The sequence below is a fragment of the Cetorhinus maximus genome, chromosome 4 (genome assembly GCF_964194155.1).
Source record: "Cetorhinus maximus chromosome 4, sCetMax3.hap1.1, whole genome shotgun sequence".
NCBI classification, from domain to species: Eukaryota; Metazoa; Chordata; class Chondrichthyes; order Lamniformes; family Cetorhinidae; genus Cetorhinus; species Cetorhinus maximus.
In genome coordinates this window covers 1,314,547-1,336,114 of record NC_135882.1, presented here as the reverse complement: position 1 = coordinate 1,336,114, position 21,568 = coordinate 1,314,547, and the positions used below count along the sequence as shown (strand labels likewise).

The window sequence follows — 21,568 nt, the reverse complement described above, 5'->3', positions numbered from 1 at the left end:
GTATCAAACGTAAAGAAAAGGCATATAATTGTGCAAAGGTGTGTGGCATGTCAGAAGATTCAACAGAATATTAAAAACAGCAATGAATGGCTAAAAAATTAATAACAAGGGAAAAATTAAAGTAAAAGCTAGCTAGAAATATAAAGACAGATAGTACGATTTCTATAGATTTTTTTTAAAAAAGTTAACAAAGTCAGCATTGGTCTTATAGAAAGTGAATCTAGAGAGTTAATGGAAAGTAAGGAGATGGCTGATGAATTGAACAGGTAATTTGCATCGGTCTTCACCATAGAGGGTACAAGTATCATCCCAGAAATACCTGTAAATCATGAATTAGAAGGGAGGGAGGAACGCGGGAAAATTACAATCATCAGGGAAGCGGTACTTAGCAAATTGTTGGAACTGTGGGCTGACAAGTCCTGGGGTCCTGATGGATTTCACTCTAGGGTCTTAAAAGAAGCTAGTGAGATAGTTGATGTGCGGTCCAAAATTCACTAGATTCGGGGAAGGTTCCATTAGATTGGAAATTAGCAAATATAACTCCTTTATTCAAAAAGGGAGGAAAGCAGAAAGCAGGAAACTACAGGCTAGTTAGCTTAACGTCTGTCATAGAGAAAATGTTAGAAGCTATTATTAAAGACATTATAATAGGGCATTTAGATAAATTCAAGGTAATCAGGTAGAGTCAACATGGTTTTGTGAAAGGGAAATCATGTTTAACCAATTTATTGGAGTTCTCTGAAGAAGAAAGATGTGCTATGGTAAAGGGGGGCCGGTATTATGCTTAGATTTTCAGAAGGCATTTGATAAGGTGCCTAATCAAAGGTTATTGCAGAAAATAAAAGGTCATGGCGTAGGGGGTAACATATTGGCATGGGATAGAAGATTGGCTAGTTAACAGGAAACAGAGTAGGCATAGCTCTTTCCTGGTTGGCAGGATGTGATGAGTGGTGTGCCACAGGGAATAGTGCTGGGGCCTCAACTTTTTACAATTTATATAAATGATTTGATGAAGGGGCTGATGGTATGGTTGCTAAATTTGCTGAGGATACAAAGATAGGCGGGAAAGTAAGTTGTAAAGAGGATATTAGGAGACTACAAAAGGATATAGATAGGTTAGGTAAGTGGACAAAGATCTGGCAAATAGAGTATCATGTGTGAAAATGTGAGGTTGTCCATTTTGGCAGGAAGAATAAAAAAATGGTGAGGGGTGAAAAATTGCAGAGCCCTGAGGAGCAAAGGGATGTGGGTGTCCTAGTGCATGAATTGCAAAAGGCTAGTATGCAGTTAAAGCAAGTAATTAGGAAAGCAAATAGAATGTTATCATTTATTGCGAGGGGAATTGAATACAAAAGTAGGGAGGTTATACTTCAGTTTTACAAGGCATTGGTGAGACAATCTGGAATACTGTGTACAGTATTGGTCTCCTTATTTAAGGAAAGATGTGAATGCATTAGAAGCAGTTCAGAGAAGGTTTACTAGATTAATACCTGGAATGGGCAGGTTGTTTTATGAGGGAAAGCTGGACAGGATAGCCTTGTATCCACTGAAATTTAGAAGGGAAAGAGGCGACTTGATTGAAACATGCAAGATGCAGAAGGGACTTAACGGGGTGAATGTGGAAACAATGCTTCCTCTTGTGGGAGAATCTAGAACTCTCGGTCAATGTTTAAAAATAAGGGGCCGCCCATTTAAAACCAACTCGAGGAAATTTTTTTTTCTTTCAGAGGGTTGAGAGGCTTTGGATTCTCTCCTTCAAAAGCAGAAGCTTTAAGGCAGAACCCTTAAATATCTTTAAGGCAAAAGGTAGATAAATTCTTGGTAAGCAAGTGGGTGAAAGGTTATCGGGGGTAGGCAGGAATATGAGGTAAAAGTCAGATCAGCCATGATCTCGTTGAGTGGCGCAGCACGCTCGAGGGGCCAAGTGGTCTACTCCTGTTCCTAATTCGTTTGACTGAAAGGCTGTTTCCAGTGGGGTTCCTCAGGGCTCAGTACTTGGTCCCCTTCTTTTTGTGGTATATACTATGATTTGGATGTAAATGTAGGGAGAATGATCAAGGAGTTGGTGGACAACATAAAAATTAACTGCACGGTAGATAGCGAGGAGGATTGGTGTCGACTGCAGGGAGATAGCAATGGACTGGTCATGTGGGAAAAATAGTGGCAAATGGAATTCAACCCAGAGAGGTGTCAGGTGATGCATTTGGGGAGGTCAAACCAGGCAAAGGATTACATAATAAATGTGAGGATACTGAGAGGCGTAGAGGAGGTGAGGGACCTTGGAGTGAATGTCTACAGATCCCTGAAGGTAGCAGGACAGGTTGAGAAGGTGGTTAAGGCGGCATATGGAATCCTTTCATTTATTAACTGAGGCATAGAGTATAAGAGCAGGGAGGTTCTGCAGGAACTATATAAAACATTAGTTAGGCCACAAATCGAGTACCACGTGCAGTTCTGGTCACCGCATTACAGAAAGGATATAATCGTATTAGAGAGGGTACAGAGGAGATTTACGAGGCTGTTGCCAGGACTGGAAAATTGCAGCTCCTCACTGCCTGAAAGGGGAGTAGAAGCAGAAACCCTCAACTCATTTACAAGATATCTGGATATGCACCTCAAATGCTGTAATCTGTGGGGCTACGGACCAAATGCTGGAAAGTGGGATTTAGGCTGGTTGGCTCATTTTTCAGCTGGCGCTGATGCGATGGGCCGAGTGGCCTCTTCCTGTGTCGTGAACTTTCTATGATTCTGTGGTTGTATTCGGGGATAGTGCAGGAAAATGGTGTTTAAGTAGAAGCTCAATCATGATCTCATTGAATGGCTGAATGGGCTTGAATGATCTACTCCTGCTCCTAATTCTTACCCTTTATGTGAAGAAGTCTTCCTGAAATCATCCCTTACTAACCTGGCTCTAATAGTTTTGTAAACCTCAAAGGGGAAATAGTTTCTCTACCTACCTCACCAGCTCCTTTAATTATCTTAAACACCTCACCTCAATTAGATCATCCCTTAATCTTCTAAATCAGAGGGAATACAAACCTAGTTTATGCAAGATAGCCTAATAATTTAATTCTCTATGCATTAAGTATTATTTCCGCTCTATGTATTCTGCCTGAGGTGCAGCACAACGATGCAACATTTTGTTAACTGTTTCCCAGCTTGGGTTTTGCTGTTACCAGCAGTTTACCTTTCTTTCCCCCAAAACACAACTATCCTGGAGCTCCTGCTAGGCTCAACCTCAATTTATTTGGAGGCCAATTGCTCAGGTACAACTCCACTGTCGAGAAGCACTTCACAGCTTGGGCCTGCTAGAGAAGGGAGGTGAACCTGAGAGTAAGATTAGACAGGGTATGAAAACCAAGTCTGTTACTGAGGCTGAAAAAAGGTATTAAAAGAGCTCACTGAGTTTTTTTTATATAACTGATCCCTTATTGGAGTACTCAAACTCAGGGTCCTGGAAGGCAGGGAAACTAAACAGTCCCTGATGCAGGGCCTCCTGTCAACATCCTAGGCTGTCGAGGAACTATTCAAAATAAATGACAGCAGAGCCTGCATGTGGTTTGGAGAGACAAGCTGTGATGAAGACTCCTGTATTCACATTCTGGGTCCTACTGACTGCCGTGAGGAGTGCCTTATAATGTTTATTTCATTTTTTGTTGCAAGTAGTTTCCCCAGTGGGAGCCACAATGTTAAATTACATTACAGATTAATTCAATCCCCAGATCTAGTTTAAGAGGGAAAATGATTGTTAATGAATTGGACATTGCAATCTAAACCTCTCTTCTAATAAGGTTTTACCTGAAGAAAGCACCTGGGGATTTTCCAGGACTATAGGTTCAGAATTGGTTTATAGATAATGATAATGCAATTAGCCCACAGATTTCAAGAAAAGGTGTAATTTGCACATTGTTCATGTGCTCTTTCCTGTTGCCTCTCCAAATTAAGACCCTTAAAATAGGAAGGAAACCCCCAACATTATCTACTCAAGATCACTTTAACACTCATTGTATTCATATAAACTGCTCTCTGCGCTCATGAAATCCTCCTACTTTGCCAAAAACATTTGCAATATCATACATGCTTTTTTATACTTTTTTGTCCTTCAATATTTTTGTTGTGCTGTGCATCACTGACCACTCCTGATGAAGAGTTCCTAATGAACCGGAATGAGGCATTAGCTGCTGATATCCAAGTAAACGCAGCAATGAACAGAGAGCCTTTGTCACTGCATTCTGATCTGATTCACGGTTTAGATCAGTTGCTGCTATATGTGATCTTGCCCTTGGTAGGTGGTATATACTCTATCAGACTAGGATCAGGCTATAATAAATGTCATCATTTTATCAAACATGGAATATTCACATAAGATAAAAAGCAAAATACTGTGGATGCTAGAAATCTGAAACAAAAACAGAACATGCTGGAAAAACTCAGCAGGTCTAACAGCATCTGTGGAGAGTAAAACAGAGTTAACGTTTCGAGTTCGTATGACTCTTCTTCTGCGCTAAAGAGAAGTAAAAATGTGATAAAATTTATACTGTTTAAGGGGGGGGTGGAGCAGGTGAAGCTGGATAGAAGGCCAACGAAAAGTGGAGGCCAAGGAGAGATTGCCAAAGATGTCATGAAGGAATATTCATTGCATAAATAAAATGCATATTCCATTAAAAGTCAATATAAAAATGAAACTCAGTGTAAACATGGTATTTAAGTAATTCCAAACACTTACTAATCTCCTTGAAATGACAAAAACAACAAAGTCACTAACCCTCTGAAGCAGTCCATGTCTAAATGCAGCAAGACCTGGACTGTATCCAGGTTTGGGCTGACAAGTGGCAAGTAACATTCACCCAACAGAAGTGCCAGATAATGACCATCTCCAACAAGAGAAAATCTAACCATCGCCACATGACATTCAATGGCATTACCATCACTGAATCTACCACTATCAACATCCTGCAGGTTACCATCGATCAGAAACTGAACTGGGCTAGCCATATAAATACTGTGGCTACAAGAGCAGTTCAGAGGCTAGGAGCGTGGCTCCAACAACACTCAAGAAGCTTCACACCATTCAGGACATAGCCCGCTTAACTGGCACCCCATCCACAAACATTCACTCCCTCCACCACTGATGCACAGTGGCAGCAGAGTGTGTACCATCTACAAGATGCACTGCAAGTACTCACCAAGGCTCCTTAGACAGCACCTTCCAAACCCACGACCACTACCATCTAGGACAAGTGCAGCAGGCACATGGGGCAGAATTTTGCCCTCGTCGGGGGGCGCTCAGCAGGGGCGGTCGGGAAGCCAACTGCCACCTGGGATCAGGGCCAGACTGCAATTTCACGCTGATGGGCCAATTAAGGCCGGCCCAGTGTGAAACATGCGCAGCAGCACTGCCTTTTTTTTTTGGAGGGGGGTGGGTGGGGTGGGGGTAGGCGCGCAAGTTCGCACATGTCCACAAGGGTGTGCAGGAAAAGCTCCCCGAGGCATAGAGCTGCCTCAGGGAGCTGAAGATATAGAAAATGATAAATAAAGAATGATAAAATGGTAAAAAAACATGTCTCATGTAACTCTGTCACATGAGCAGAGACATGTTCTTAATGAAATTGTAAAATGTTTATTTTATTTTTAATTGCTGTGGGATCCTCGTCCCGTCTGTGGATGAGGTTTCCTAAAACGTGCAAAGGCCGCTTTGGCCTTTTCACCTACTCACCAACTGAAAGGTTGGACGGGCAGCAAAAGATAACATTTAATTGGGATTTTGAGAGTCTTAATAGGCCTTTTAATTGTCAGTGGGCAGCTGCCGACTCCCGCGCACGCCCGCCGGCCGAAATATCACGCGAGCGTGTAATGACGTTGGGACGCTCGCCCAACATCATCGTGCATCATTTTACACTCGTTTGGGTCGGGCGCATGTCTGCCCAACGAGCATAATATTCTGGCTACGGGAACACCACCATCAGCAAGTTCCCCTCCAAGCCACTCACCATCCTGACTTGGAAATATATCACCGTTCCTTCACTGTCGCTGGGTCAAAATCCTGGAACTCCCTCCCCAACAGCACTGTGGGTGTACCTACACCACATGGACTGCAGCTGCTCAAGAAGGCAGCTCACCACCACCTTCTCAAGGGAAACTAGGGATGGACAATAAATGCTGGCCCAGCCAGTGATGCCCACATCCCATGAATGAATAAAAAAAGTTATTTGAAATTGCAGTGAGGTATATCTTCAACTACAGGAATGTTCCACAACATTCCCATCACTCTAATAGCAGATTGTGGCAAAAACTGTGGAGATTTCTTCAAAAGCCCTACTCCTCCTCTTTTACTATTTATAAGGCTTTAGGATTCTCCTTTATAATGGCTGCCTATCTATTTTCATATTCCCTCCTCATGCCAGGGCTGCTGCCACCATCCTGGGTCGCAGAGATGACCCTTTCCTTTGCCCCCAAGTGCCTGTGCAATAAAGTTTCAAGCCACCCACGTCCAGCATTACACACTGGCCTACCCTGCACCTACAAAACAAATGAAGCATACTCAGGCCAATAACACAAAAGCAAATGTAATTTAATGTTGGAACTCTCATATTATTGGACGGAACAATATCTGATGTTGTTGGTCACACCATTAAAATGGGGGAACAAAAGATCACCTGTGACCAGTCCCTTTTGTGCTTAAAGGTGTTTTAAACTTACATTTACGATGCTATGTCTAGGTGCTCCCCCTTTGCTGGCACCGACATTGGAGATAGGCTGCTGACTCTGCTGTCCTGTTGACCTTGAGGACCTTAGCGGGCGTCCTCTGGCCAGTGGAACCTGTGCTGGCCCCGCCTGGGAGGGAGCAGCCAGTGCCACTGCTGGCATCTCCCCAGTTACCGCAGCCTCATCAGATGCCACGGTCACTGGCAGAGGGGCAGAGGAGTTGCTGCCATCAACCAGAGCGCCCTGACAGGAGCCCGCAGAGACGACAGACAGCTCGTGCACCAACAGGAGGTCGCTGTGGACCTCTTTGCTCGCCATTGATGGATGTGCACCTAGCTGGGATACTGGGTGCCCCATCCATCTCTCACATGGACACTGACCAGCTGAGGTCATTGCCTGTGTGAGGGCTTGCAGGTCAGGACACATCCCCAGGAACCCCTGATTCTGTTACTCGAGGAGCCTCTCCACAACGGAGACCAGGGCACACATGGATCTCCACCAGATCCTCCCACACACCCTGCTGGGCTTCCAGTATCTGCTGGCTAATGGACGACTCCAGAGGCTCATCATCAGCCTTCGACTGAGCATCGTCCTGGTCTTCAACAGTCCTCCGACTTCCGGCGCCCTGGGCACTCTCTGCCTCCGCCTGCACCTCAAGCGAGTGTGAAGTGCCCTCAGATACTAGCCCAGATACTAATGCCCACCAAAGTGCTGGTATCTGCGCTGGTGCCTGGTTCAGAGAGTGGGTGTGGCGCAGGTGGTTCAGGAGCATGGTGGTCCTCCGGTGTCAGGGGTAGCTCCTGGAGGTCCCACATTTGGCTGCTCAGTGGCAGTTCTAAGGGAGGAGGGCGACATTTCATAAGTTTAAGTCATCACACTGTCACTGTGTATGCCAGGCACCATGGTGAGACAATGGAGATCTGCATCAAGGTGCCATCGTCTTTCAATGATCAATGAGGAATCCTGTCTGGAGGCTCCCATCAATAATGAGACTGCACAAGATTGTTTGCAGCGTCCAAAACTCTCACCTCAGTGCACTGCATTCTTACCTTCGACACCCCAGCCTCACCGCGGCCAGTTGATCAGGATGAATGGTGCCTCTCAAGCTCAAGAGGATGCAGGGACATGTCGTTGCTGCAACTCCAACGCGGGCAGCCTCCCTGGGGCTCCCTGCGCCATATTTGAACCAGCCGCTGGGGTGCCATTGTTTGAAATGCAGATGATTAGCAGGCATGGGGATAGAATTATTATGGGAATTATATGCGTTAGCTTCGTCACCTAAATCAGATGTCGAACCAGTTTAAGAAAATGTTAGCTTTTTTGGTTAAATTGGGAAAGCAGGCACTGATATTGTCATTTTAAAAAATATACTGTTACACATTAAATGAACTTTATGGCAGAGAGAGTATTTGGCACTAACTTCTGTGCTCAATGCTGAAATGAAACACACTTTTCAACACAAGAGTGATGTTTGATATACAGTAGGAAACCCGATTCACTGTGCCATAAAAATGATTAAAAGGAAAACGCCACAAAATGTTATTCTTGGAGATTTCAAGACATTGTACAGTGTTTTTGCTTGAAACAAAGGGAATTATACTGTCAACAGGATCAAACGTTCCAATTTATTAATAAGCAATATAGCATGTGAATTAATTGTTAATTCAATGTGAAAACCATGTACAATGTCAATTACTTTTGAACATGCATTTCACATGCCATGGGTCGGTCATCTACCCCAAACTGGAAAAAGAAAATCTCTCCTTTTAAGAGACTTCCAGGCGGAACTGAGTGATCCTCCTATAACCTAATTCTTTTCTGACTGCCAGAGGCATTGGTAAAAGGTCAGTAAGTGACCCCAGAAGATCTTAATATCTTCTGACTCAAAGGAAGAAGTTAAACTGAATTTTAACAAATTAAGTATCTACAATTGAAACCAGACAACTTTTTTCTTGGTAAAACTGTGCCAATCAGATAACTATGTACGAAAATTGTTACAATAAGACTTATTAAGAGCCAATATTACATTACAGCCTACTCATCCAGTATGACATTGCACGTTCTTGTCAAAGAGGCAAGGGGGAGAAGCATAATACGGAAAGTAGATTCAAAGGAATAACTACAATACTTCAGTTGGATAAATCCCTCCTTTTTAATATGTCACATGCCATGAGTAGTTGTAGTTAGTTAATTTCAAAGCAGTTAATGGGGATAATCACAAGATCATACTCACTTGATGTCTTTGAGGCTAGAAGTGTAATTGTTGCCCCCGAGAGTAATTTAAATCCCAAAACGTTTATCTGCTCATCATCTGACTCTCTAAGAAAATCTGTTTTCATAAAAGAAAAAATTAACTGTAAATATAACTGGATAATAGCCACACTGCAAACCATGATAGAACATTCAACCTGAAATTATTGCTCAAGCTAGGCTTTGCAAATATGTTAAAGCTACACATTTTCTAATTGCTTGATAAATAATTTTAGTCAGTTTAATTAGTTAAGTGTTTTAAAATTAGAATTGAAATTCAAATAGCCGTTTGGTAGTACAGAACTTAAGTATTGCTGAAAAAAGAGACATGTTGAAGCTTTTCATCTTGCACTCATCAGGGCACTTCGCAAGAATACCAAAATAAGTGGAAAACAACAATACATACTGCATGAGAAAAGAGTGCTGGTTGGCTGGCAAGTGGACTCTGATTGTTAGGGGTGTTGCCATTGAGAATGCACCAATTGATGGTGACTGACAGTTAATTGCTGAACATTTTTAAAAATTTAAACCAGGCAGCTTGACACTGATTGGTCAAGGCATTGCTCTGAGGAATGAGCCAGCGAATGGCTATCACTTTTTTGTTTGTCTGAAACAGGAGCAATGTGTGTACCTGTTTTTTCTGTCTACAAAGAACAGGGCCCTGTGTATTAATATATGGAGCTTCTAGTACATGCAAATAAGCCACACTGCGAGCCCAAATGACAATCTTAAATTGTCAGTGCAATTCTTAGCACACTGAGAATTATTTAATAAATGTTGTCCAATCAGAGAAAAGGAGAAATTTCTTCTCCTGAGGGCTGTGCAACTTTGGAACTCTGCCTCCAAACGTGGAGGCGGGTCATTGAGTATTTTTAAGACAGAGGTAGATTGATTCCCTTGCCTAACAAGAATCTAAGGTCATCGGAGGTAGATGGAAACGTGGAATTTGAAACGCAAACAGATCAGTCATGATTTTATTGAAGGGCCAAATGGCCTAGTTCTGCTCCTATTTCGTATGTTTATAAGTTCATACGTTCAGTCACGGAATCACATCTAATGTTGGATACTGTGCTTTGAGTTTTCCAAGCCAGGCTGGTTGGGTACAGTCTGTACCTTGCCCATTGTGAGCAGTGACTGGGACATGCTGTTTGATACAATCCTGCCAGTCTTTGGGATGTACAGCTTCAGCATAAGTTGTTGTTTTTCCCTTATATTGGTATTCTTGCGGTGTCCTGATGAGTGCAAGATGAAAAGCTTCGACATGTCTTGTTTTATAGCAATTGAACTGCTACAACCTTAAAGATTTTGTCTTGCGTAGTTTAAGGAAATTTTTTTGGAAACTATTATAAAAGCATAGCTAATGGGATATAAAATACAATTCTATATTTTATACACATGATTAACAATTATGTTTACTGTGCTTTTTGCATGCTCCAAATGGAGAAGCTCTTCTGAAGCACTAAGTAGCTGAGCCATTTGCCCTGGAAACTCTCGAGTTTGATTCTGTGCTGAGTTCATGAATCTCAGCAATTGGGCTCAGTGCCCAGCTTAATGAGATGGAGTGTTATTACTAGTCAGTAAGCTTTGCTGAATACCCTTGTAAGCCTGAGGTTATCCAAAACTCTACTGCCATCATAATTCGCACCAAGCCTGTCACTCCTGTGTTCATTGACTAGTGCTTCCCGGTCTGATAATGGGCTCAATTTTAAAATTCTCATCCTTGCTTTTAAATCTCTCCATGGCCTAGCTCCTCCCCATCTCCTTAATCTCCTCCAGCCCTACAGCCCTCCAAAATATCTGTGCTAGCTTCATGAGCATCCCTGATTTTAATAGCTCCGCCACTGGTGCTTGTGTCTTTAGCTGCTTGAACCTGAAGCTCTGCAATTCTTTCCCTGAATTCCTCTGCCTCTGTAACTCTCTTTCTTATACTTACGTCTCTTAGTTTTCTTTAGGATAACTAAGAAAGAGTAGGGCACATAAAAGACCAAAAACGTAACTTATGTGTGGAGGCAGAGGATGTGAGTATGGTTCTTAACGAATACTTTGCATCTGTCTTCATGAAAGAGGGAGCAATGCAGACATTGTAGTTAAGGAGGAGGAGTGTGGAATATTGGATGTAATAAACATGGGGAGAGAGGAAGTATTCAGGGGATTGGCATCCTTGAAGTAGATAAATCATCAGGGCCAGACTGTTAAAAGAAACCACAGGGAGGAAATAGCGGACCATCATTTTCCAATCCTCAATGGATACATGTGAGGCAGCAGACAACTGGAGGTCTGCTAACGTTGTACCTTTCTTTAAAAAGGGAGTGAGGGATAGACCGAATAATCATAGGTCAGTCAGCCTGACTTGGTAGTGGGCAAATTACTGAAATCATTTCTGAGGGACAGGATAAACTGTCACTTAGAAAGACATGGGTTAATCAAGCACAGTCAGCATGGATTTGTTAAGGAAAGGTCGTGTCTGACTAATCTGATTGAATATTTTAAGGAAGTAACAAGGAAGATTGATGAGGGTAGTGCAGTTGATATGGTCTACATGGATTTTAGCAAGGCTTTTGACAAGGTCTCACATGGCAGGCTGGTTAAAAAATAAATAAAAGCCCATGGGATCCAGGGGAACGTAGCAAGTTGGATACAAAATTGGCTCAGTGGCAGGAACCAAATTGTAATTGAATGTTTTTGTGACTGGAAGGTCATTTCCAGTGGGGTTCCACAGTGCTCAGTACCAGGTCCCCTGCTTTTTGTGGTATATATTAATGATTTGGATGTAAATGTTGGGAGAGTGATCACCAAGTTTGCAGGTGGCACAAAAATTGGCCACACGGTAGATAGCAAGGAGGATTGCTGTCGGCTGCAGGAAGATATCAATGGACTGGTCAGGTGGATAGAGAAGTGGCAAATGGAATTCAACCTAGAGAAATGTGAGATGATGCTTTTGGGGAGGTCAAACAAGGCAACGGATTACACAATAAATGGGAGCGTACTGAGAGGTGTAGAGGAAGTGAAAGACCGTGGAGTGAATGTCGACAGATCCCTGAAGGTAGCAGGACAGGTTGATATAATGGTTAAGAAGGCATGTGGAATCCTTTCATTTATTAGCCGAGGCATAGAGTACAAGAGCAGGGAGGCTATGCTGGGACCATATAAAATACAACTAGAGTACTGTATGCAGTTCTGGTCACCTCATTACAGAAAGGATATAATTGCATAGAGAGGGTACAGAGGTGATTTACGAGGATGGTCCCTGGACTGGAAAATTGCAGCTATAAGGAAAGATTGGATAGCCTGGAATTGTTATCCTTGGGACAGAGGAGGCTGAGGGGAGATTTGATTGAGACTTACAAAATTCTGAAGGGCCTGAATAGAATGAATGGGAAGAGCCTGTTTACTTTAGCAGAGAGGTCAGTGACTAAGGGCATAGATTTAAATTGATTGGTAGAAAGATTAGATGAGGAAAATATTTTTCACCAAGAGAGTTGTGGGGGTCTGGAACACTCAGCCTGAAAAGACAGTAGACACAGAAACCCTCAACTCATTGGAACCTGCAGGGCTACAGACCAAATGCTGGAAAGTGGGATTAGGCCGGGTGGCTCGTTTTTCAGCTGGCGCAGCGACAATGAGCCAATTGGCCTCTTACTGTGCCACAAACTTTCTATGATTCTATAAGATGATGTTTAAAATGTACCTCCTTGATCAAGCTCTTGGTCATCTGACCCAATATCTCCCTATGTGGTGTCAAATTTTGTTTTATAATGTTCCTGTGAAGTGCCTTGGGATGTTTCATTACTTTAAAGGTTGTGATGGCCCATGTGCTTTTGGGGGGAAAAAAAACCTATATCTTATCTTGGGGTGGCAGTCTCTAAGAACTAGGATCTGATTTCTGGTAAAAGAATAGCTTGGTTGGTGGGGGGTGCGTGCAGTAAATGATCATGTGACCAGGTTGCCTGGGAGGAAAACAATAGAAAAACAAAGGGTCAACAAGTTAATTATAGGGGAGAGTAGGTTCCCAGATATTGTTCTCTGTTCAAGCAATTTAGTTTAAGAGTTTTAGAATAACCTGGAGTGATGGAAATATCTCTTTCAGCACAATTTGGTTGAAATTCTGGGTGTTGCCTAATAAGTTAAAACTCTTGTTAACTGAAGGGCTCTATTAACAGCGAGTTGAATTTCTGGTATAGCCAAGCTGAGGACAGAGAAAGGGTTTTTGTTATCAAAATCCATAGTTAAAGGATATTAGAACCAGGAGAGTTCTGAACTGTGGTGGTTATGCTTGAGACGCCTATATTGAACCAGGAGCTTTCAGCCTTAGGATGGCTAGAGGAGATTTGAAGGGACAACCCTGCCACACAAATGGATGGCCCAAGAAATTTCAGTCCCTATACAAACCATTGATACAGAACCCAGACCATGTGGTTAATCTTCCATGTTTGGATAATTAAGTGATTTTACAGTTTTGGAGTGCAAGCCTAATGGGTGTAGAATTAAAGTGGAATTAAGACATTCAATTTAGAGTTTAAGCAATTGTGTTAATTTTTAAAATTATCTTAGAGTTAAGTTATTATAGTTTATGCTCTTTGTTTTTATTTGTAATAAAATTCTTTTGTGAGCAGTGAGAACAGTGAGAACAGTGAGAGCAGTGTGAACAGTGTGAACAGTGAGAGCAGTGAGAGCAGTGAGAGCAGTGTGAACAGTGTGAACAGTGAGAGCAATGAGAGCAGTGAGAGCAGTGACAACAGTGAGAACAGTGTGAACAGTGTGAACAGTGTGAACAGTGAGAGCAGTGAGAGCAGTGAGAGCAGTGAGAGCAGTGAGAGCAGTGAGAGCAGTGAGAACAGTGTGAACAGTGTGAACAGTGTGAACAGTGAGAGCAGTGAGAGCAGTGAGAACAGTGAGAACAGTGAGAACAGTGAGAACAGTGAGAACAGTGAGAGCAGTGAGAACAGTGAGAACAGTGAGCCTCTTTTAATAAATACTTGGGTTTTCGGATTCTAAAAAACTAAAAATGCTACTGGTCTCTACTGAGATCATAACACCATATACATAACACCATATACATACAAGTCGAAGTCTGTGCAGGAATAAGGTGAGACTCAGCTGTGATGCCCCAGTGATAACATATTCCACAACACTCGCGGACCAGGGACATGCATGGAAAATGGTACCAGAACCTATTAAACCATACTGACAGGGTGTCATGCTCTTCAGCAGAGGAAGGAAGACAATGGGGTAAGGTGGAGGTTACTTCTCTGAGTAGTGATACAGAAATAGATTTTATTTTATCTGCTGGCTAAGGATGATTTGCCTTGTAATTATTCTATAATAACCCAATTATAAATAACAATAGCTCATGCTTCATTTATGAAACCATTACTGGTTGTAGAGCACTTACCTGGAAAAAGAGCTGACAGATTTACTGGTGGTTTGTTTGTGTCAATTGTTATTTTGTGAGCAGCATTCTTAGATGGTTGAATTGGTTGGCAAATTAAGTTCAGTGGCAAGCTAAATGAACACTGTACAATTCGAGGAACACCTGCAAGGCAAGATTGCTTTTAAACTTTGGAAGAATTTATATGAAGGTTTATATTCTGCAGCTATATTTTTAAGCTTACTTCCAAGTAAAAACATGCTCATGTAATCTTATCACCATCAATCGAGCCTTGCAATATGAACATTGTCCAACATTTTGATCATAAGACAAGGTGATTTTGTTCCTGATTTCTCTACAGTTACCCTGAATTGTGCTCCAAGCAGGGTGACTTGAGATATAGTATGAGAGCCATGACTAGAGCTTTCTCCCCTTGAAGCTCATTTGTTCCTTCTGCAAGGTGAAATCTTATGTTAAACACAACTAGAGAAATTTACCTCTTTCCTCAATTCTGATGAAGAGTCATCTACCTGCAATATTAACTCTGCTGCTCTCTATAGATGCTGTCTGACCTGCTGAGTATTTGCAGTATTTTCTGTTTTTGTTTCAGATTTCCAACAACTGCAGTATTTTGCTTTTGTATTAAAGAAATTTACTCACGGAAGGTCACCAGGTGAAGATGGGAATCAAATGCTCTTACTGGGGTTCTGATTCCATACCACTGGAGCTATCAGACTACTCAAGTGCCCTGCTTAAAATGATATGCCTTCGTATATCAATTATTTTTGATACATTGTGATAACAATGAAATCACACCATCCATTATAACAGCCATGTGCCTGACTGGAATAAAATGCCAGCCACCTACGTGCAATGGTTCAACACAGTTGCATGTTATCCAATATCACACCAACAACTTGAATTTATACAGCACTTGTAATAAAACTCCCCAACTCACTTCACAGAAGCATTATCAAACAAAATTTAACATCGAGCTATATAAGGAGATATTAGGATAGGTGACCAAAAGCTTGGTCAAAGGGATAGGTTTTAAGGTGAGTTCCGAAGAAGTGTCATATTGGGCTTGAAACATTAACTCTGTTTCCCTCTATACAAATGCTGCCAGACCTGCTGAGTAATTCCAGCACTTTCTGCTTTTATTTCAGGTATTAATGTGTGTTTTACAAGAGGAGGGAGAGGTAGAGAGGAGAAGGAATCCCAGAAACCAGAAAAAAACCCCTTCCAGGCAACATAGCATCCCGGTGTCATGTCTGTGGCCACAGAAATGTCCATCTGTTCCCCTTATGACAGTGTCACATGAGCTGGGACATGTTTGTGAAGTGAGGAAAATTTATTTTTTTATTTTACAAAAGCTTTAGGAAAACTCGTCCCGCCTGTGGGATGAGGTTTCCTGAAAAACGCGAAGGCTGCTTGGGCCCTTCGCCTGCCCATCAACCTGAAGGTTGGACGGGCAGCGTTGGTAACAAGTTTAATTACTTTTTTAATGGCCTTAATAGGCCGTTGACAGTTCAGCGGGCGTGCAGCCGCCTTCGGCGCGCGCCAGCCGAACGAAATATCAAAATAACATGCGATGACATTCGGGACGCATGCCCGGCGTCATCGCGCATCATTTTACACATCTGCGTGTCAGGCCTGCCCCCACACACACACAGCAAAATCAGCCCATGGTCTTATTAGTCTATGAAAGGCTTGTATCACTTCGAAGGGTTCAGGCGTGATGTGCTTAGCCATTATAGCTTATCATGCAATTTATATATTGGGTCTTGCAACTGTTTTATTTTAAACTCATCGTTTTCATGCTAATTGCTTAGATATATAAATGAATTACATTTTAACATTTAATTCTTCATATTGAGATGAGTCTGACCAACCAAACCCCTTATAGCAACAAATCTTTCAAATCAGCTGTTTAAGGTGCTTGGCCAGTCTGTCTACATTAAGGTGTCCTTTTTGTTTCTCACCAGTGTCCAGAGCGACCACACGAGCAGGAAGTGTCTCCAGCTGCAGCTACTGGAAATCCATGTTTCAGAGCTGAAGCTGTGGCTGGAGTCACTGTGGAGCATCCACAAGGCTGAGATCTTCGTTGATAGCATGTACAGTGAGGTGGTCACACCGCAGGTAAAGAGTGCACAAGCAGAAAGGGAAAGAGTAAAAGCTCTATGCAGGTAGTGCAAGAGTCCCCTGGGTCAATTTCTCTCTCTAACAGACTCCCCATTTTGGATACTGCTGGAGAGAGATAGTTTCTCAGTGGAATGCAGAAAGAGCCAGGTCTGTGGCACCACAAATGGCTCAGCTGCAGGGTGTTGCGAGGCGGGGGAGGGGGTAGAAAAAAAGAATGGGAGAGCAATAGTGATAGGGGATTCTATCGTAAGGGGAACAAATGGACATTTCTGTGGCCACAGACATGACACCAGGATGCTATGTTGCCTGGAAGGGGTTTTTTTCTGGTTTCTGGAATTCCCTCTCCTCTCTACCTCTCCCTCCTCTTGTGAAACACACATTAAAACCTGACACTGTCAGATGAGGAGACATGTTTAAATAAAATTGGCTATTTATTTAAAAGTTTTCAAATCCATTCAATCTCCCCGAGGCAGCTTCATGCCTCAGGGAGATTGCTGTGCTCTTTCACTAGCCCGCCCGTGTAAAATGGCGGCATGCAGCCGATCAGCGCCACGCCCACCCGCTCCCGCCAAGCCTGCCTGCCATGGGAAAAATTCTCCCCCATAAGACGTAGGAGCAGAAGTAGGCCATTCGGCCCATCGAGTCTGCTCTGCCATTCAATGAGGTCATGGATGATCCGATCATCCTCAACTCCACTTTCTTGCCTTTCCCCATAACCCTCCATTCCCTTACTGATTAAAAATCTGTATCTCAGCCTTGAATATACTTAACAGCCCAGCCTCTACATCCCTCTGTGGTAAATTCATTACTCTCTGAGAAGAAATTCCTCCTCATCTCTGTTTTAAATGGGTGACCCCTTACTCTGAGATTATACCCTCTGGTCCTAGACTCTCCCCCAAGGGGAAACAACCTCTCAGCATCTACCCTGTCAAGCTCCCTAAGAATCTTATATGTTTCAATAAGGTCACCTCTCATTCTTCTCAACTCCAATGAGTACAGGTCCAACCTACTCAACCTCTCCTCATAAGAGAATCCCTCCATACCCAGGATCAACCTAGTGAACCTTCTCTGGACTGCCTCCAATTCCAGTATATCTTTCCTTAGGCAAGGGGACCAAAATTATTCACAGTGTTCTAAGTGTGGTTTAATGAAGGCCTTGTATAGTTTTAGCAAGACTTCCTTATCTTTATATGCCACTTCCTTTGAAATAAAGGCCAACATTCCATTTGCCTTCCCTATTACCTGTTGAACTTGTATATTAGCAGTATCCAAGTGAACTCTAATGAACTAAATACTGATCTGTGGTCACTTTAGGTAAACTGATTTTTTCCTGCTTCCTCTTAAATGGATCACCGTCTGGAATTAAATCCATGAATTGTTTCCTATTTCCTTTGTGTGTGAAAATAAATCATTATTTCTGTATAAATTACACATAAACAAATGTCAGGGATAGGGTTTCAATCTGTGCGCTGACTGAAAGGTAATTAAGACACCCATCATTTGACTGAAAGCAGCTGATTTCTGGTTTTGATATTGCACCAACAATGAGTTTGTTGTGCATAAATGTTTAGCGTACAAATACACCAAATAAATTATAGATATTCATAATCATTTCACTGTGATTCTTTTTGACTTTTTCCTTAACTGTTTGCTGATTTTTCAAAATGAAGTAATAAAGATTGTTACTTCATCAATAGTATCTCACGTGATGAAAAGTTACTTGGCTGAAAAACTGAGATACTGAGCAATCTTTCTATTGACTCAGCCAACAACAGCTGTCATCCTCCACATCTCACCTCCATTCTTGGGACCAAAACTCTTCCCCACTAGTTGAGAGTTAGGCATATAACCATTTGAAGGGCCAAGCCATCTCTGATATTCATAAAATAATGCATTTTACATCATTTATGTTTCATAGTATGGCCTTTGGTGAATTTGCATTTATTTTTTAATGTAAACATTTCATTCCCAGCATTCATTGATTAATCAAATCTACCAAAATTGCAACTAAACTAACCACAAACCAATGCATCAGCAATAGTGGGGCACTCGAGTTAATTTAAAATTGCTGTGTACATTTAATAGGTAAAGTAAAATGTCATAAAATAAAAGCACAAACTATCCCTCAGTGCACAGATTGATAAGAACATGGAGACAAATGTGCTTCACGGGATGAAGTGTTCAGATTGTGTGTTAAAAAGGTTTGTTTCAATCTTCACATTCAAAACCTATCACGGGTCACATGTGGAATGATGGCAATTCATATTTATATCTGCAGGAGGCGGAGGGATTGCGGATCTGCATATAAATAAGCTTTACAAGCTATTTAACAAATTCAGTAAGTATCGACAATTGTCAGCTGTAACAGGAGGGTGATCAAACACTCAAGTAATGGATAATACCTGTAGGCAAGACAACTTTCAAGTGCTATGTGATAATTTTAGGCGATTGAACACAAAGGCATGAGTCATGTTAATGACCAATTTCCTCTTAGTTGAGCAAGAGTAAAGTACTGTGGATGCTTCAAATCTGAAATAAAAACAGAAAATGCTGAAACACTCAGTAGGTCTAGCAGCATCTGTAGAGAAAGAAACAGAGTTAATGTTTCGGGTCAGTAACTCTGTCAGAAACACCAACCTGATACGTTAACTCTGTTTTTCTCTCTCCACAGAGGCTGTTACACCTGCTAAGTATTTCAAGCATTTTCTGTTTTTATTCCTCTTACCCGAGGTCAGGGTATTATACAACTGGACATTGAACACACAGATTCAACATATCTTAAAGAAGCTTAAATATCAGGAACTGACATCCTCCCTCGGTGCCACCACCACCCACTGCCCACCCCCACCCCCACCACTCCAAACTACTCAAAATCTACATATTAGTTACCCACTCCAAGTGAGTCTGAGATTTCCTAAGAAACTGCACAAGTCCACTCAAGCCATGCGCCGAATATGCCCCAAAATCTCTCTGTGCAGCAATTGCCATTTTCCAGCAGTTAAATCTTGTAGTCAGGAAGACCAGAATGTGCAAAACACCACAGCAAGAAATTAACATCTGGATCTTCAATAATGCACCATCAAATGCTTTACACTCCCTGCAAAGTATAAAGTCTTTTGATACCAATACCAGTCGAACTGGCCTCAGAAGCCAAGGTAAATCGTGGGAAGAGCGAGGCCATGTTCTTTGGGAACTGAGCTGACCGATCCTTTGTCCCCTTCATCGTCAGGGCTGACGGCCTGAAGGTGCTGGGGATATGGTTCGGAGGGACCGGGGCATGCGTTAGAAACCGGAAGGAGCGAGTGTCTATGGTGAAAAGAAAACTGGGCATGTGGGAGCGATGCTCCCTCTCCATTGCAGGTAAGAACCTGGTCATCAGGAGTGAGGCACTCTCGCTGTTGCTGTACAGGTCTGGCCCATTCCAGACTCCTGCGCGATGGCGATCACCCGAGTCATCTCTCGCTTTATCTGGAGGTCGAAAATGGATCATGTCCGCAGGGACGCGATGTACAAGCCAAGATAAAGGGGGAAAAAACGTGCCCAACATCGCCCTCATACTGATGGCCACCTTTGTGTGCGGCTGCATCAGCTGTGTGTAGATCCTCGGTACGCAAACACCAAGTGTCACTACGTGCTGAGGTTCTACCTGTCCCCAGTGTTGCGAAGGATGGGTCTGGCCACGCTGCCGCGGAACGCTCCAAGTAGTTGGACCGTGCCGTACCACCTGTCCCTCGTGGAAAAATTTATGTAGAGAAACACCTTTGACCACAAGTCGGCACGTAACGTCTTAGAGGCCCTGCAGGAAAAGGAGGGGGTGGATCCTGTGGGATGGTTCCCCGAGCAGACTGTCAAAGTCATTTGGCAGAATGCCTCATCGCCAGAACTTTCCAACAAGCACCAAGACATAGCTTGGCTGGTGGTGAGAAAGGCCCTCCCCATCAGATCCTTCCAACACGCCAGGAGTCTCACCCCCTCTGCACATTGCCCTCGAGGTGGCTGTGGTGGGTTCGAGACCATTGTTCACCTCCTTGTGGATTGTGCCTTTGCAAAGAAGGTCTGGAGAGAGATGCAGTGGTTTCTGTCGAGGTTCATCCCGAGCAGTTCTGTGACATAGGACTCTGTGCTCTATGGGCTGTTCCCAGGGACACACACTGAGACAAACATCAACTGCAGCTGGAGGATCATCAACTCGGTGAAAGACGCTCTTTGGTCTGCCCGAAATTTGTTGGTCTTCCAGCGCAAAGAGTTGTCCCCGACCGAGTGTTGCAGACTGGCACATTCCAAAGTCCAGGACTATGTGCTGAGAGACGCACTAAAGCTTGGGGCAGCCGCCACAAAGGCGCAATGGGGAAAGGTCGCTGTCTAAGACATTTCTGCCACAGTGCACCGAGGGACTGGGAACTGTTGAGAGCCCCTCGGGCTGTACAGTTCAAAATGAATGTATGCAGTGAATACTAAGTGTATTATAAATGTATTGAAGCACGTCAGAGTGCAACATGATGTATGTTGATAACTCCAACACCATTGTCTCATTGTCTGCATTGACCATATTGAAATGATTGGAATATTCATTGATTGTATTGATGCACCTTGGGATACATGTTGTTAAAGTTGAATCTGATTGTACTTATGTGATGGTGATTTTGAAATGGTTTGGAATGTTCTTCCAGATATTTTATGAATAAAATATATTTTTCAAAAAAAAAAAATCTTTTGATACCAATACCACATATAAATTATTTAATATCAGAGTTCTAAATCAATCTGCCTCAATATGTTAAACCTTTGCAGTCTAATAACCCATAATCCAGTCCTGGGTTCACCGTATCTTATCACACCTGTTTTCATTAAATACCAGATTTAATATGATATATATATTCTACTTTGTTTGATTATCTGCAGATTTTATTGCAAAATTCAACAGACTGACTGCAGCAGTTCAAGGTGGCGGCTCCTACAACCTTTTTAAGAGTAATTAGAGATGAGCAATAATTGCTGGCCTTACCAGCAACACAAATCCCCCAAACAAATAAAAAAATCAGGTTCCTTGACTTTTAATTGGGTTTTTGAAAGTGCTTTCAAACACTCATTTTTGAAATAAAT

The 21,568-nt window shown here is 42.6% G+C and overlaps 1 protein-coding gene across 7 annotated transcripts in view; it reads right to left on the bottom strand.

Annotated features, from left to right (window-relative positions):
* The window catches only part of bbs9 (Bardet-Biedl syndrome 9), a 453,250-nt gene that overhangs the window by 353,285 nt on the left and 78,397 nt on the right, over positions 1-21,568 (bottom strand). For 6 of the 7 annotated variants that reach the window (XM_078539791.1, XM_078539787.1, XM_078539785.1 and 3 more), the window contains 2 exons: positions 14,348-14,488; positions 8,939-9,034 (listed from right to left, as the gene is read on the bottom strand). In XM_078539791.1, coding sequence (XP_078395917.1) covers positions 8,939-9,034; positions 14,348-14,488 — 237 coding nt within the window. The remainder of the gene's footprint in view (positions 1-8,938; positions 9,035-14,347; positions 14,489-21,568) is intronic. The other variant, XM_078539790.1, reaches the window with a different exon arrangement.